Consider the following 16,047-nt stretch of genomic DNA (forward strand, 5'->3'; position numbering starts at 1 on the left):
TGCATAATCAACTATGACTTCAGGGGTATTTTGCAGGACGACATATGCTTGAAAAGCATCTTCATGCCGGACATAGCCTGAGGTTGGGATGTGCACCACGGGCGGCCTCCACAACCTGACTAGATCTACCATATTGAGCTTCTTGTGATGATCACTTTCGGTAGAGAACTCAACACGAAGTGCTTGCGATACCTCGTTTTATTGGCCCGACCCTTGAGTTCCATCAACGAATACTGACTGTGTCGTGTCGGGACTCAAGGCAATAAGCCCAGGTTTTGATCAATCATATGATTTACTCGACGGTAGATTTGCAATCCCAAGCTTCACCTCTTCGGCCGTCCACTTGGATGCTGTGCCATGTACCGAAGTAGAATTGGAGATGAACACTCAAGAGTCGAAGGACACTGCTATGCGCGCGTAAACATGCTGTTTGGCAACAGCTCCAGAATCTCCACTGTCTTACAACAATCCTTCCTGAAGCACTTCAAGACAAGCTATTCATAGAACTAGATTGTATAGCCTCAAACCTGATGAAACCAACCTCCTATCTACTCCACACCCTGAGTATTACAAGCCCGATGCCGGCAAACCAAGCCATGAATCCATTCCATAAGTCATTACCACAAGTACTTGGTTACACTGTCAACCAAGACTCGTACTTCAAACGGCAACAAAACCCAACTTGCCAAACAGGGTATCCATCGCCACCCACCGCCGACCACACTTATCCAGATATTTATCCACAACGCTCTTTACCGTGTCAAATCGGACTCTGTTATGCTCTGCCAGTGCGAGCACCGTCTCCTTCCCGGCGCCCCCCAGCTTCTCCTGCCCATCCCTGACCTTTTCCTTGGCCTTCTCCACGTCCCAGAGGCTTGCAAAGTAGACAAGCTGGTTGTAGATGTCCCGCTCGCCGTACTCGTATCGCATGCGGCCCAGGCATCCGCTCGCCAGGCCCTTGGGACCCAGACACTTGCCGCCGTAGACGGACATCTGCCGTGTGCGGTGGCCGCAAGATGTGTCATCGCACACTAGCCACGCCTCGTAGTACTGTGCCGTTTGCGCGCGGATGGCGGCCTCGACCTGGGTGACAATACTGAGGTTCGGAATGTGTGCTGAGCAGATTGGACATGAGACGCCCTGCGGCGTGACCTGCTTGCTGTTTAACAGACCTTCGAATTGCGAGCTGGTCTTGCATTTCCGACAGCGCAGCGAAAGGCGCGCGCAATCGGCGAAGCGGACCTCATCTGGGATCTGAGACTCGAGTGGGTGGATCTCTAGGTCGTTGCTGCCATTCTGTCCACTGTATGACGAGTTGTTAGCGTAGCGGCGAATATCAAGGCCGAGCTGCTCTGCGAGCTGGGCGGTAGACGTGCCGACGATATTGGCACAGAGACGCTCCACGGGTGGGAAGATCTGCTTGCCGATATACCACTCGACATCCACCTTGAGGTCTGAACCGGCTTTCATCATGTCTTGAGGCGTGTATGCACGTTTCGCCACGGACTCCGACGACTGTTTGCTGTCGCCAGTTATGACATACGATATGACATCGCCGCGACGAACGTTCTTGCCTCGTGCAATCTCGCGGAGGGCGACCTGCACCTGGGGCATCGAGTCTGCGTTGGGGTACTCTTTAGGGCCCTTGCCAAGCTGGGTAAAGATGATGTACTTTTGCACAGGGATTGTCTGCGCGCGCATCTTGGCCGCAATATCGCGGAGGTACTCGTGGATGCGCTGGATCGAGACTTCAGTATCATCGCCTGACAGAATATCGTTCAATATCCGTGACGAGATCTCTTTGGACAGTGCGCAGTACTCGCGGCGCTTCATGTCGAGACCTTTGACCTCCATCTTCTCCTCCCACTTGCCTCCAACTTCGACGAGGTTAATCGCCGCATACTTCTTCTTAGCCTGCAGCAGGATACGGCGGAATATGTTGTCAATGTCAATCTCGAGTTTTTGGTACCGTGCGTTGACAGCCTTCTTGAACTCATGACCAACCTTGAGGGCGTCTGCTACCGAGTTGACATTGGCATTGATCATGACGGAATCTGTGTCACCGTAGATGACCTGAAGCGAGTTGGACTCGGCAAGCTCTTTGGTGCTCCGTAAGATCTCACGGCCCTTGTATGTGGTAAGAATGGCGAGAGGTCGTGCGTAGAAACGCGACTTGGTGTAGCCGAGACATCCGTACATAGAATTGGCTGTGAGCTTATACGCAAGCTGCCTGATGTCATAAGTGGCAAGCTGCTCGGGTGTTGCGTTCTTGTCCTTCATGAGCTGCTTGACCTCTCTTCTGCGGCTGACCAGCGTGGCGATAAGCCTGGGCAGAACACCTTGAGTCTGAGCCGTAGGCACTTCCGGAACAGCTCCTTCGTCCTCAGACTACGCCTTCAATCAGTAGGGGTCATTTGAACGATTTTAAGGGGTACTTACCATCCCACTTCTCTCCACTGTCGTGAAGCAGATATTGTACTCCTGAATGATGGAAGGATACAGGGAGTTGAAGTCCATAACAAGTACGTACTTGTCGTAAAGACCCCTCTCTGGCTCGAAAACGAGACCTCCCTTGTATTTGTCCTTCTTGGTGTCGCTAGCCTCTTCGCCGTTTTCGTCTTCAAGCTTAACCCGACCCTTGAAGCTCTGCTTGTCTGGACAAATGTACTTGTTCCGGTGGAACTCGTGAAGCAAAATGTACTCGTTCCGCTCAGCACGTGTGCCAGTGAGAGTTCGAGCCCACGAGTTGCCAGCCAAGTTCGTCAAGACTTTAGTCAGTGGCAACATCTGAGTTCGCAAGGCGAGGGCAGCGATATAATGAGTGTCGGCTTCCATGTGCGTGATGTAATCCATGAGACCGTTTTTATCCGTTGCCCACGTCTTCAAGGCTGCCTCGTTGTCGACATCTCTCCTCTTTTCGCCGCCCAAGTAAAGGCTGCACATCTCGGTCAAACTCCAAGACTGACACTTGTACATGACGGATTTGCCAGCCTCGTTGGCAAGGTCACAGAGCAGACGACCAGCAATGACCTGGCGCTCGGCGAACACATTACCACCGACCTTGCCTATAGACGACGGCCATTGTGATCTGCGGAGTCGGCCCAGACGAGACCACTGGGGGGTCTTCTTCTCGTGTAAACGATTCAGAAGAATACTGTAGTCTACTCCTTCAAGCTGATGTCCCAGGATGACATCGGGGTCAACAACGTCGACCTGGGCCAGGAAGAACGAGAGAATCTCGGACTCCTGTTTCATCAGCTTGATCAGGCCCTTTTTGCGGTCCTTGGCTAACTTTTCAAAACCCAGGGGGAAAGCCGATCCACTCGGCCGAATCAGGGTGAACGTTCGGCAAGGCAGCTTCTCTGCTGGAGTGGTGTCACTGAGAAGGACGTTTTCGTAAATGCGAGCACTGATCGAAAATATCTCCTGTTTGTTCACTTTGGCGTTGAACGTGGTTCTCATAGCCATGCTCATGAGAGTGAGGGGGGGTGCGTCCAAATTGTCCGAGTCGCTCAAAGCAGACACCATGTTGGGATGTTCAACTGAAACCTCGAGCTTGGCATGCGATGCATTCTTGAGGGTACCAAAGTCGGCGTCCTCAATCTTCAGCCAGCATGGCCCTTTGATATTTTTCCACAACACAAACTGCTCGAAAAGTGAAGTGTTCGTGCCGAAGATATGCGAGAAGGTCTCTCCAACCATTTCTTGGGCAATCTGCGGCTCTGCGCAAAGTTAGCAGTGCAGAAGTTGGCCTCGCCCGGTAAAACTTACTGGTGTAAGGGTAAAGTAGTTTTAAATACTGTCCTTCCTTGGGTATATCCGGCAGTTCAAAGGCGTACTTCCTTGTACAGGCCTTGATCTTGTGCATGCCGACTTTCATCTTGGTCATAATCTCGTCGACTTCAGTAAAAACATCCATCATCTCGATTTCTTCACTGGTGTCTTGGCCATCCTGTTGCCGGTATTGACGCGGCAAGAAGTACAACTTTCTCAAAACATTGTCGACCTTGACAAAACAGCTCACGTAAGAGCCGTTCTTCTTGTTAAGCACCTTGCCAAACAAGCAAAGGCTGCCATTGACCTCAGTGTAGTCGGTCCAGAAGAAGTTGAGGCTGCCGTCTTCCTCAATGGCATCTTGGTAGTCGAGCTTGCCAATAGTCCGCGTCTCGGGAGGGGAGCTACCAACAACATTGAGCTTGCTGGTAAGATCGTTCCAGGACGTGGCGTCGATCGAGCATTCGGGTGCCTTTGAAGGAGACGAGCTGACCGGAGAAGGATATGGATCTGGCTTTAGAAGCTTCTTGATTGGCCGTGACGCCGACAGGTTGACGCTTGTGGTGTTGATAGTACCAGTGTGGGCAACTTCCATCATGTCATCATCATCGTCGTCTGCAGGCTCGGCCTTAACCTGAGTCTTGCGTTGGACAACCTTGGTGGTAGGGGAGGAGGGTGCGGGCTCTGCATCGCTCATCAGGACATCAGCAGCAGGTGGTGGCAAATCATCATCCATGTCCATTGGCGGAACGAATCCATCGTCGTCGAAGGTGTCGGAGGGAGACGGCAGACGGTCATCTGTAACTTTGGTCTTCTTGGGAGCTGGTTGTCTGGCAGCTGGGCCGGGAGAAAGTACGCGAGCTCTCCGTCGTTCAGGGGACCGATGTCTCTTGGCAACTCGGGACACGGGCACGGGGATGTTTGAGTCGACTTCACCCAACAGGTCGGCTAAAAACTTGTCGTCGGCCTCGGTTTTGACAACCTTGGGCTCGAGTCAGCACAGATATCACGCGGGTCATCGCCGCAGAAGCAGTACCTTTGGCTTGGGCTGGGGAGCAGTGCGGCCTTTCATGAAATACTGGCTAATGTCTCGGTCGTTCGCGTCCTTCTTGGCCTTTTCCTCGTCGTGTTTCCGCTTGTCTGGCACTTTGTCAGATCTGATGAGCTCCTCATAACCTGTCTGTCGCCCGAAGTGGGTTGCTTCGTACCTGACTTGGGCTTTCCTTTGACCACATGGTCATCCTCACTGTCAGACTCGTATTGCTGGACTCGATCCCAGTCCTCGCGACCGTCGTCGGCATATCCCTCGCCGTTGTCGTCGACTACGAAATCATCTTCGTTTAGACGGTCGCGGACGATCTTCTTGTACTGGTTCTCGTCGACTTCTTCGTACAGATCCGTTTCTTGCTGGACTTCGTACGAGTCGAATGCCTTCTTGCCAGAAGCCCGGAGAGCTCGAAGCTCGGCGAACTTATTGCGTTTGTTGGCAACCTTAGACATGATGGCTGAAGGAGTATGCGGCGTGGATGCAATGCTCACAAACTGCGAGGCATGATCAGGTTGAACCAAGAACAGAAAGTTTTTGTAAAGTAATTCGTTCAATTGGTGTGAATGTGTGTATAGTGGGATACCTCTTGACTATGAGAGGGAAGCTATTAAAACGTACGCGTCTAAGTGGGCCGCAACTTCGCGTCGACGCGAACCCCAGCACTTTAGTTTGGCCGGCGGATGCAAGTGGCTGGCATGATCAGGACCACCACCCTTTGCAGATGCTGTCGCGTAAGGTAGGTCCCAGTTGTTGCACCTACCCGTTAGAAGCTACAGCGCTGAAATATCGCTCAACCGAGGCTTGACATCACGCTACAGGGTACCTCTGCCCAGTGTTTTTTTTGGACAGTATGGAAAATTTCGGGGCGCTCTGTCTATGCGATTTAGGTAGTTGCAGCATCGCCCAGCTTTGGTCCCGGAGGACATCATGTTTGCTTGTAGAGCTTGTACAAGAAGATGCTTGACTATTCTGTTTGAAAACACAATTCTACTTGAGGTTCCGAAATATGCCGCGCCTACGGCTGCGTGCACGGCGAAGAGCTATGCGACAGCTGCCGTGGCAATGAGACCATCCAGACCGGCACGCAGCAGCAAACCAGCCGAGGACGAGCAAGAGGACCAAGACGAAGACGGAGATGAAGATGACGTGAAACGCAGAGTATCCAAATCAACACAGTGGGCTGTCAACAAACATCTGCACTACCTAAAAGACCCGCTCTTCATTGCGCAACATGTCGAGCAGACGCTGGCCAAGGGCCGCTTCGACGAGGCCGCTCTCCTGGTGCGGACGGCGAGCAAAGATCACAAAATACCCGTCAGTTGGAACCATCTGATCGATTACCAACTGCGCGAACACAAGTTACACGCTGCCATGAAGCTTTACAACGAGATGAAGAAGAGGGCCCAAATGCCAACCGCCCAGACCTACACCATCATCTTCCGGGGGTGCGCTGCGTCGCCGCACTCAAAGCTAGCAGTGAGAGAGGCCGTCAGACTCTACAACAACATGTTGAATGGCCCAGACGAACGGCTGAAGCCCAATACAATCCATCTAAACGCCGTCCTCCAGGTTTGCGCAAGGGCCAATGACATTGACACCATGTTTACCATCGTGGACTCGGCCAACGGAGGGCTACGGGCCCCGAACAATCTGACTTACACTACCATCCTCAACGCACTTCGGAACCATGCCGTGCAAGCCATTCACGAGAGCAGCAAACGGGGACCGGACGGGGCGTCGGAGAGCCAGCTGGAGGAAATTGCGCAGCTGAGCATCCAGCGAGCAAAGGCCATCTGGGATGAGGTCATTTCGAAGTGGCGCTCTGCCAACATTGTCATCGACGAGGAACTTGTCTGCTCCATGGGTAGAATACTGCTTTTGGGCGGTTATAAGGACAGCGAAGCCGTTTTGTCTCTCATTGAGCAAACTATGAAGATCCCCAAGGATGAGCAGTTGCTCATTCGCCTTGGCATGGATCGAGAGGCTTCAGCTACCCAGGTTCAGGAGGTCCAGAATTCTAAAAGCAAAGCATTGCAAAAACCCAGTTACAAGGCACCCAGAAAGCTCTCAGCAACACACGCACAACCCGGGAATAACTCGCTATCCCTCATTCTCTCTGTCCTAGACAAGATCCGCAAAACAACCCTCGGGCCCCGCTACTGGACAGTCTTCACCAAGGTGTATTCGGTTGATCCCGATGCCCAAAACTGGCATGCTCTCCTGAGGTTGCTGTGCCGGGGTAAAAACAGTACCAAGACTGTTGAATACCTTCTCCAGACCATGCCCAAAGAATACATGTCCGCAAGGACCTTTCGTACGGCTATGTTCACATGCCTAGGAGACAATCTGAACAAGAGCGCTTTCAACAATGCCACCTCAGTCCTCGAGATAATGCTCACCACGATGCGCGTCCCCGACATGAGAGCCATGAGTATTTACTTGCGCCTTGCTTACGCCAACAAGCGCATGTTCGTGGAACAGGCCAAGACGGATGTAGACGGCGCCAAGCTAGCCTGGGGCAAGCAGCTGACAACTGCGCTTGACAATCTTTGGGAGCCTTACAAGATCGCTGCCAAGCAGTTCACCTTTGGCGGGTTAGCCAAGGTTCCGCACAAAAGGTTCTTGAACGAGACGGAGCGGGAGCGCTGGCTACACGATGCAGGACCGCGCGCTGATTTGGTCGCATTGGCACGCAAGATGATCGCGGCGCACGATCGTCTAATCTTCGAGGGCATAGTACCTACCGACGTAGCAGAGAGGTTGAAGCCGAATCGCAACCTGTTGAATCGATTTGTCGTCAAATATTTTGAAGATAGGGAGCGCCTCGAGCCAGGTTGGAACCGCAAACTGAAAGAGCTTGAAGCCCAGGAGGAAGAGGATGATAAGTATAAATGGGTCGCGTTCTACGAGCGGGAACAGTAATGTGCTAGTGAATGGGCATCTGAGATCTTTCAATTCGAGCGCGAGGGCTTGGACCAGAGAGAGCTGGCGTATATACTATTTGTACATAACTACCAGAATATACCTGTACAAATATTGTACGAACAATCGACATCTCAAACTACACCACGCAGTATCGAAGTACGTACGGCCACCAAACTAGTCGAGGTTCAACTACATACGCAACTGTGCGCAACATTGTCGGCATCAAAGATACCATGCAACACAATAAGGCTGATGACAATAAATATTGGCGAAATACTGCCAAACAAGGTTTTATATGTGTTCCAGCAGCGCAAAGTGCCATACATCTCTTACAGAACTGGTTTCCAAGGCAGTTCAGCGAGAGGTGTTCACCCTGACCGTACACAAGGCTTGTTTGGACCACAATTATCGTCTTCGAGGTTGAAAAGATCCCAAGCCATATGGAGAAGAGTTGCAGGTGTCAGACCTTCAGTGTGCTCGCCTGTAAGCAATCTTAATCAGATGGGAGGTTTCGAGTGTGCGCCCCTTTTCAAAGCTTTGTGATGGGTTTTCATTTCAGGGTCGTGTGGTAGACGTAGAGGTTATGAACGAGCTGGCAAAATGCGCAAACAGATGCTTAGTGTTCAATATGCCGCTCATGTTTGTCACGTTGACCATGATAATTTAGATATCCCGCCCTGGCTTTGCCTCCTAGTCTCCAGTCGTTTCGCGGCTTCCTAAGAGCTCGGTTTTCAAGCTCGCTGTCTGTTTAGGGAGGTCTATTCTAGTGTCGAAGGGAGTGCTTGTGAACAATTCAAATCGCCAGGTGCTCTCAAATGAGGGTGTTGCCGAAGATTCCTAGCCCCCTTTTTCGTCCGTTAACAAGCACTAGTCCCGTCGTGTCCTCGATAAATGAGAAGAACTACAAGGCCCTGCTGAATAGCATGGAAGATCATGGACACGAGCAACGGGAGAAGAATTATCATCACTTCGAAAAACTGTCAATGAGCTACTTAGGCGGAAAATGGGGGAACGCTCATTGTCCGAATAAATGACAGGCATATGATTTAACAGGTTATGTAACTGTTCGACTACCAGAGTTCTACGTTTAAGAATTCGTAATGAGACCATCAAATCCTGTACTTGGCTCCCATGGCAAACCATACTCTCCCGGTTCCAAACATCGACGACTTTGGCACACAGCCCAACAGGGCCTGTGTCCTGAGACCGACCGGTACACTATTACGACAGAACTTGAAAGGGATTTAGTACTGAAAGTCCTGGAATTACGGGATTTTGGTCTTGCCACCCCCAATCTGTGGTCTTTCAAGTACGGATACGCCCCATGTGCCTCTTCACGGCATCAGGACTATCTCGAGACCAGCAGAGGTGACATGATCCACAGAGTTCCCTTTGGTTCACGGATGCCTGTATCCTAGCTCGGATCCTCTCCTCGTCGCCCAGAGCATCCTTATTCCCATAGAAACGCGGAGCTCTGTCAATAGTCCGAGAGGCAGCACAGGACGGAATCAATGCAACAATGAAAGGGGTCCACATAGCCCATAACACAGAGCCATCGAAAGGGGCCAGAAAGAGAAGCACGGTGGTAATGAATTTCCTCTCTTCGTCACCATGTACACATGGACCCTGAGATACCGTTGTTCACATTCGGACGGTGAAGTCTACCTGAACGGCACATGCAGGTTCACGACAATATGATCACTATGAAACGCTCCCAGTGAAACCTCCAAACGACGAGAGAATTCCATACTCTTACGTTGGGAACCCAAATCTATTGGTATTCAGGGTATTTTCCAAAGGTTATTGCGCTTCGCCAGCAGACATTCCTGCCACCTACCCTCCTCCCCACAAGTCCCATGGTGCCTTGGAAATATGGTCATGACATCGCCCAGTGCCAAATTCTACTCCATTGCATCGCTGAACTGCTCAAATGGCCCAATATAGAGAATAATAGCAGCGAGGTTCCTCTCCAGCAAGACACTGATACTTCCGCGGCGCCATCCATGACACGGCGGCATGATGCAACTCAACTAATAGTTCAAGACACGGCAATGTAACCGAATAGAGTATCAAAGCCATCGCACACCGCCCTCCGTCCCCCGCCCCCCTCCCGGACCCCTCGCGATACACTCTATCATCCATCGATTATTAAGACACAATGCATGCATATGCTCCTTCACGCCCATACACAGTGCAACTCAGGCTCTTTTGGAACTTGAAGAGGAGACAGGCTAAGCACGCACGCACCCCCATTCAGGAGACGGCAAAAAGAAGTTCGTCTCAAATAGGTAACCTGGTCTCCCGTTCTCGGCTCCGATGTCACCTGGCAAGTAGGCAGTTCAAGAGACGAGGTAGTGTAGAATCGCTATGACCACGCACGTCCTTCATCGGAAAGATTTGCAACATGATTTTTTCCACCCGTCACGGGCTCATGCATCGACCATGCGAAGACAGTCAATGGCCCGTATTCGGGGGACGAGATGAGACATAATCGCATGACTGGATACGACTAAATACGTCGTCGTATCGGAAAGGATCGCAACTTGTTCTTTTCTACCTAGTCGCAATTTCATCTAAGCACCCATGCTAAGCCGGACTCCGGTCCACACTTACTGGTCTCGATATTCTGAAGCATGGGTAGAAAATAGATGATCTGTAACGTAATGTATCACGAGCTTTTCATGTTGGGTAGTCATGTATCGAAAAGGATACAGGCGTTTCTCTAGAAGGCCTTCCCAAACTTTGCGTAATTGTGGATTTAGTAGATTATGTAGCATTCCATGGGGAAATGCTACCAAAAGTCTTCTGCGGACTTATCACAAGCCGTGGAAGTGAGGACGTGAAAGCGAAAGCGATATACATACATTGATGAATTCGCCACGGCTTAGAACTTCGTGCGACCTGAGTTCCAGACGGACAACGAATGATGTCGAACTTGAACGCGGTCCAACAGCTCCTGTTCATGACCAGTTTTTCTTAAGTCGCCGTGTCGACCGTTGTCGCGATCGTCAAGCTTATTCTGCGACGCTTGGAAGCCTCAAGACTTTTACCGCAAGCCACAACGTTGCATATCTCTACTTGGTAGCTTCGCCAGTTCGAGAAACAGCATACAGACTAAGTCGGATCCGAATTCAAGCTACATGCACACCAAATACTTAAAGCAGTAGTCATCATTGCATCCACAAAACCATCCATACATTACATACATCCGGGGATCGGAGGAGCATTGTTAAATCTGGGGTACCTCCACTACACACCAAGTGGACGAGCAGACGGTCAGATTGCTGAGATATTAAAGTTGATAGCATTTCCCGGAATCAGGATATTGCTCGGCGCCCGCTAAGGGGAAGCGAGTGGCGTCCAGTTGGAATGGTCTTCGGCTGGGTTGGGTTGGGTTGCAACAGAGCGTGGGAGGAACGCACAGAGGGACGAACACTCACTCTCTCACACACCCACACCCACACCAATATGAAGCCGACCGAGTAGTAGATCTGGTTCCGGCATATAGGCCTCCAATCAGTCTCGTGGATGGCTCAGCACTTTACCCGGCTTGCTTTCCCCTGCCGTCTCGGTAAATCATGACGAGCTTCACCGAGGGGCTGGAGCGAGAGCCGGGCGTTGTCGTGTGGGGAGGGGGCGGCGCCTGTGACTACTTCGAACGCCAGACGAAGCAGACTTGTCTGTGTTGTCTTGACTGTGCAATGTGAACAATGAAGTATGTAATAGTTCTATAACATTGGTACACAATGAAAAGGGCCTAGAAATGATGAAATTTGTTAAAGTGTATCTAGGAGCGCGGAAAGGGTGTGGGACTCAGGTATTCACCAGTTCGCCCAGTATGGAAGTCCCGAAAAGACTGAAGGTCAAAACTCAATGTACATTGGGATCTAAACTCGACCGTGTTGTGGATGAACGAAGAAACTCGTCATATGCCGTTCCGAATACATCAGTGATGTTTTAACCCACGAGATAAGCGTGCGTAGGTAAGTGTTTGGACAACGACTCAGCCGCGGTCTCATGGAGGTAAACTAACACCTTATCGGTCCTGGTTTGAGTTGCACAAATAACGTCCAGGAGATCTATGCCTCAGCCTCCACTCGTGAATACTTGCACTACGTACCGAACCATATGGAATGACAACTAGGACTCAAAAAGACCAATCAGTTCGTCTGATGAACATGTCACATCCAGCCATGATCACTCTTTTCGCTAAACCGGAAAGAGTCTGGAGCAACTTTTCAGTTGCCGATTAAGCGTGCTTCTGTGCAAATCAGCCCCGGGGCCTCAGGGCCGTGCCAAAGAGATCACCATAAGAGCTTGACCACTTAAGCGCCATGTCATCCCAAAAGTCTTCTCTCCCCGGGCATTCTCAAGGCGGATCCCATCGTATGATATCCGGCCGAAGTGACATATCATATGTAGCCAAATTTCATCTGAGCAATCCACAACGCCCCCCCTCTCCCCCCTCCCCCGACTACCGTCGGTCTCAAGATGAACGATTGACATAAACCACCCGGCTCTACCAGATAGAGATAATAATGATGTGAGCATAGCGACTGGCACGGCATCCAGATGAAACAGCTCACACGTCCCGAGGAAATTTTCCACCGACAAAGCCTTATGCCGTGCCGTACCGTCCATTACTGGGTGGAGGAATGCAGAGCCAGCTGTCCTTCTCGTCATTTGCGGTGGATGGCAGGACATGATGACCTGAAGCCATACTTTGGCAAAGACTGGAACGAACTGTAATTTGCTGCCAGCGTTGTATTGTGGTCCTCCAGGGTCGCTTTCCATCAGGTGGGACCAGGACCGAGTATAGAGCACTAGTGGGACTAAAACACCGACAAGGAGCGACAGGTCGTTTAGTTGTTGGCAAGGGATAGGGCGCTTGTGCGGGGCCTTGTAAATCCCAAACTTTTAGGACCCTGACTGACATGTCAGATCCTCACAAGGATTACCTGGGTGGGCAGCAATACAACCTAAGCGAAAAGCCCTCCCCCCCCCCATTTTAGCCGGAATGTGCTTGCACACTCCCCCGTTAACATTGGTTCGTCCGGGTCCTGGGGTAGCAGTTGGCGAATTCACGTGGAGAACCAGAGCAATTGGCAGACGATCTTGTCATTAAGTTTGAAGAGAAGGGGAGACCAGGTTTCAACAGCTGGAACCTGATGAGGCTGTCGGATATTTTGTGATTCGTTGGCTGCCCCTGTCCTGTCTCTTTCGTAACATGGCTTTTGTTTGTTTGTTACCTGACGGAAGGATTTGTAATGACCAACGTACCGAGGTTCTTCGCATTGTAATCGAGTGTGCTCGCGGCTGGGAAGAAGTGACTCAATTTACCAACAAGACAACGAACCCACGTGTGATTGCTGCGATGCACTTGCATCTAATCCGTTGCCGAAAACGGAACACAAGGCAGATTTCTGGCGGTGAGCCTCCTTGACGGTAGCCTCAGGGTCTGGCTTGAAGTCAACAAGGCTTGATTCCCTCAGCAGACAGCAACATGCCGATGCCGACTCCCAAACTCGGCCTGCAAACAGCAGGGGTGAGACCATTTTGAGTTGCGCGACTTGTTCTTTCAGACGCTCAGGCGTTGTCCAGTTGAACATATAAGCGTGAATCCACGACCAAGTTCGATTGCCGTAGAGCGTCCATGACGAAAGCCCTTGTCACTGCGCAGTAATATCGTGCCGTGACTTGGCGTGTTGCGCGCCACCTTGGACGTCGGCTTGCAGAGATGTGGTGTTTCAGTCATTTAACGGCTGTACTATCAAATTGAGGACTACTGCCATGTAGCCCAGCCACGAGCCCGATGGTCACCCAGGAATACCACTCTGCTGCTATGAGCCGGCAGGGCAGAGGAGCTGGCAGTTGTTCTGCCGAGTGACGCCTATTCGGAGGTTTGCCATCGCTTTCCACTATGTCAGGGGCGCCTCTACAACTTTTCAAGTTACAAACTATAAGCGGCGGTTGCGTGTTGGATTGGTGGCTAACCTACCCATATAGAAGGGTTGCAGCAGAACTCGCGTTACGGTGTCATCTCTTCATATCTGTGTCATTGGCTGCACATGGGTGCTCCTGTGCTCAAGACATGCACCCGTCTGTCATCATTCGTAACATATTTGGTTACGGCAGAGGGCATATCATTTGGTTAGCTTTGGCTTGAAGATCAACGAATGACTGTATCCAATGCTCACTTAGCAATTGGCAATGCCTGACAGGTTATGTCGAAGGTAGTGATGGAAAGTTCTTGAAAATTGGGTTGCTGCTTTCCCGGGAACAAAATGCAATGCATCGTTGCTTGCGGTATGTTATGTTCTCCTATTGGAGCGTTGCAAGTCTTCGTTGCAGCATGAGCGGAGTGAACCAGTCATGATTGGAACCGAAGACGACAATTGTCCTGGGCCCTCAAGGACACAACCCAAATCAAGGGTACGTACGGATGGGCTAGGGATGCGACCACGGAACTTTCAGGGGAGCACGGAGTCTGGGGTGTCCTGAAAGAAACCCGGAATTAGGGTAACATCGCGGTGCGACATGCGTCGGCACCATCGAATCCCCAGTCACTCATCTTGCCATCTTGTAGTCTTGCCCGCGTCTTGCCCTCCATCTTGATGACGCGAACCGGGCAAAGCCCCCTGCCCCAGAAGCCCCTGTTGAAAACAAGTGCTGTTGGCGACATGCTGACAGCTCAATAGGAGCCCACCGGTGACAAGTGTCCATATTGCTCCGATGACTTGTTCTGGTGCACCAGTTACACCTAGTTTTCTGGTGGGGAGAACAGCAGCGCTGAGCATTTAATACTCACAAGAACATCCAAACATGGATTTGTTTTTGTGGGCAGAAATGGCAGTGTTCGGCCCCGCACGGACCACCCAGTGTAGCCACTGTAGATTAGCCAGAGCTTACGGCAAGTAACGATAGTCATAAGAACAACAATGAACGGTGGGCTGCGATTTGCCCACATGGTAGCATCTCAGAAGACGATCAAGGCAGCACATTACTGCAAGATCATCTTAAACGGCAGACTTCGATAAAAAGGCATTTATCGCGATTACTCCCAAGGACTCTTCCCTGCCGCCGTTGCGGTGCGATCAGACAGCTGCTGCTGGATCGCCGTCGTGGGGAGAGAGACGGATGCGTTATTTTACGCCAATTCGGAGGTCGACAACCATCACAGAGATTACTCTCGCGCATTCTGCGAGATAATCATCATCGTGAGCCCTGACTTCATCGCAAGGCAATTCTCGCGCGTATCCCAAGGATCCTCACCTACAGCGATTAGCTGAATCGCCGTCAAATCTGTTGACGTGAGAGGAAGAAGGAGCGATTATTACGCCCTATTGAAGTCAGATCAGCTCGTCGTACGTGAACGACACAGAACACGCGTTATTACACCTTAGCCACCAACATGGCAACCGCGCCGTCACGCATGATGACGCGGGGCAGCAAAGCTGCGGCTGAGGCAGGTACGCCTGACAGCGCTGACGGCGCCACTGGCGCCAGCGCATCTGCCAATCAGCATCCGTCGATAGCTGAGCTGATGGCAGAGCTAAAAGAGATAAAATCAACGTACGCTGCCAAGGAAGAAGAGAACCAGCGCGTTCAACAGCAGCAGAACGAACGAATTGAGCACTACAAGAACCAACTTGACGCACTAGTGCAAACAAAAGAATCGCGACCGAGCTCACGGTCGAAATCTTGGCGGTCACGCCGCTCATCTGTTGAGCAGGCAAAAGAACTTTACCAGCCAGCCCGATCGAATTACGGGGCTGCCGAACCCCCCGTAGACTGGCTACCCTACGAAGGGCTTGATCAATTGCAAGAAAAGGACCAGCTCGCTGACGTAACCGCTAAGGCGGCAGAAGAACAGCTACGGAAGCACTATGAGGAAAAGATCGCCAAACAGCTCGAGAAGCTGAGAAGAAGGCCAACCGGCGGCAATCCACCACCACCAGACGACAACGAGTCGGATGACGGAAAGGAAAGGAAGAGAAGACGAGACGCAATCCGCCGCCGCACCCAACCGCCGAGCGACCCAGACGATTCGAGTGATTCGGATGGAGATGACAGAGCACGGGGCACGCGCTCGCCGGCCGTAAGGCTCTGCTGGAAGCGCTTCTCATTCAAACCAGACAAGTCTCAATACCTAAAGGGGGCAACGAACTTTCGCGTGTTCTTCGCGGATTTTCGGCTCGCACTTAAGGCGATCGGCTGGAAGGAGGAAATGAAGCTGACTTCGATGGATGAAGTGAACATAGCCGTACACCTGCGAGGTGCCTGTAACCTCGAGCCAAAAG

The 16,047-nt window shown here is 51.5% G+C and overlaps 4 protein-coding genes across 4 annotated transcripts; 2 read left to right on the top strand and 2 right to left on the bottom strand.

Moving 5' to 3' along the window:
* Positions 1–477: 477 nt before the first annotated feature.
* On the bottom strand, positions 478–5,427 carry BCR38DRAFT_384527 (uncharacterized protein). Its single transcript, XM_040857460.1, has 5 exons — positions 4,983–5,427; positions 4,811–4,914; positions 3,772–4,756; positions 2,440–3,722; positions 478–2,388 (listed from the first exon to the last, which is right to left on the bottom strand). The coding sequence occupies exons 1-5, from the start codon at positions 5,272–5,274 to the stop codon at positions 661–663; spliced, it is 4,392 nt and encodes a 1,463-aa protein (XP_040719912.1). The 5' UTR covers positions 5,275–5,427; the 3' UTR covers positions 478–660.
* Positions 5,428–5,702: 275 nt separating this feature from the next.
* BCR38DRAFT_420576 (uncharacterized protein) lies at positions 5,703–8,000 on the top strand. Its single transcript, XM_040859389.1, has one exon. It carries the CDS (start codon positions 5,750–5,752, stop codon positions 7,742–7,744), a length of 1,995 nt encoding a protein of 664 aa, XP_040719913.1. The 5' UTR covers positions 5,703–5,749; the 3' UTR covers positions 7,745–8,000.
* A 5,053-nt stretch (positions 8,001–13,053) lies between these two features.
* BCR38DRAFT_420580 (uncharacterized protein) lies at positions 13,054–13,308 on the bottom strand. The gene has a single exon (XM_040859390.1). The coding sequence runs from the start codon at positions 13,300–13,302 to the stop codon at positions 13,084–13,086; it is 219 nt and encodes a 72-aa protein (XP_040719914.1). The 5' UTR covers positions 13,303–13,308; the 3' UTR covers positions 13,054–13,083.
* Positions 13,309–13,332: 24 nt separating this feature from the next.
* BCR38DRAFT_420582 (uncharacterized protein) lies at positions 13,333–14,179 on the top strand. Its single transcript, XM_040859391.1, has 2 exons — positions 13,333–13,682; positions 13,746–14,179. The coding sequence occupies exons 1-2, from the start codon at positions 13,668–13,670 to the stop codon at positions 13,911–13,913; spliced, it is 183 nt and encodes a 60-aa protein (XP_040719915.1). The 5' UTR covers positions 13,333–13,667; the 3' UTR covers positions 13,914–14,179.
* Positions 14,180–16,047: the final 1,868 nt, after the last annotated feature.

The sequence above is a fragment of the Pseudomassariella vexata genome (assembly GCF_002105095.1).
Source record: "Pseudomassariella vexata strain CBS 129021 chromosome Unknown BCR38scaffold_2, whole genome shotgun sequence".
NCBI lineage: Eukaryota > Fungi > Ascomycota > Sordariomycetes > Amphisphaeriales > Pseudomassariaceae > Pseudomassariella > Pseudomassariella vexata.